The sequence below is a fragment of the Plectropomus leopardus genome, unplaced genomic scaffold (genome assembly GCF_008729295.1).
Source record: "Plectropomus leopardus isolate mb unplaced genomic scaffold, YSFRI_Pleo_2.0 unplaced_scaffold87145, whole genome shotgun sequence".
Classification (NCBI taxonomy): Eukaryota; Metazoa; Chordata; class Actinopteri; order Perciformes; family Serranidae; genus Plectropomus; species Plectropomus leopardus.
Window position 1 is genome coordinate 1 of NW_024696067.1, and position 799 is coordinate 799.

The window sequence follows — 799 nt, forward strand, 5'->3', positions numbered from 1 at the left end:
TGTAGCGGACGACCCGCTGGTAGAATGATACAACCAGAGCGACTGGGACCAAAAAACCAAACAGGAGGTGAACGGCGGCGTAGGCTATACTGCCCCAGCTGTCCGGAAGGAAAAAGTCACAATGATTGTTGTCCGTAGAGCCGTAGAAGAAGAAGCAAGGCGACACGAAGGCTGCGTCAAACAGCCACGAGGCCAGGATCATCTTCTTCGCCTTCTCTCTGGACACCTTGAAGCTGAGCGGGTACACGATTGTGTAGAAACGGTCTACAGAGATGGAAAGCAAAACGTAGACCTGCACACCCGGGCAGAGGTGCTGCAGGTAGCGCACAACCTTGCAGGCGGCGGCGCTCAGCGGCCATCGTCCTGACACGACCTGCAGCAGGATGAAAGGCGCCCAGCCGAGGCTCATGAGCAGGTCTGCGCAGGCCATAGAAACCACAAAGTAGTTGGTGGTGGACTGAGTCCGGCGGCTCCGGTGGATGACCAGACAGACGAGGGCATTTCCCAGGATGGAGACCAACCAGAGGACGCCGAAAACCAAGCCCAGGACGGCGACCTCGCCTGTGGTCAGCTCATAGGAGGCGGAGGTCTTGTTCGGCTGGCCGGCGGACGAGCCCTCGAGGCTGCAGAGGGGGGTTGTGGGTAAGGTTGCCAGGACAGTCGAGTTCTCCCTCCCAGAGTAGTTAAATGACATCTGATACGTGAAAGATGGAGAGTAGAGGGAGGGATTGACACCAGCTGTGTTTGAGGACTGGGCATACACCATCACTGTACTGCTGCACCACTGAGGATCTGAGGA

At 57.4% G+C, this 799-nt stretch overlaps 1 protein-coding gene across 1 annotated transcript; it reads right to left on the bottom strand.

The window, feature by feature from the left end:
• Positions 1–6: 6 nt before the first annotated feature.
• LOC121940448 (probable G-protein coupled receptor 19) lies at positions 7–783 on the bottom strand (the record flags this gene model as incomplete). The annotated part of the gene is made up of 1 exon (XM_042483226.1): positions 7–783. A coding segment is annotated over exon 1 (760 nt), but the record flags the coding sequence as incomplete, so codon positions are not given.
• Positions 784–799: the final 16 nt, after the last annotated feature.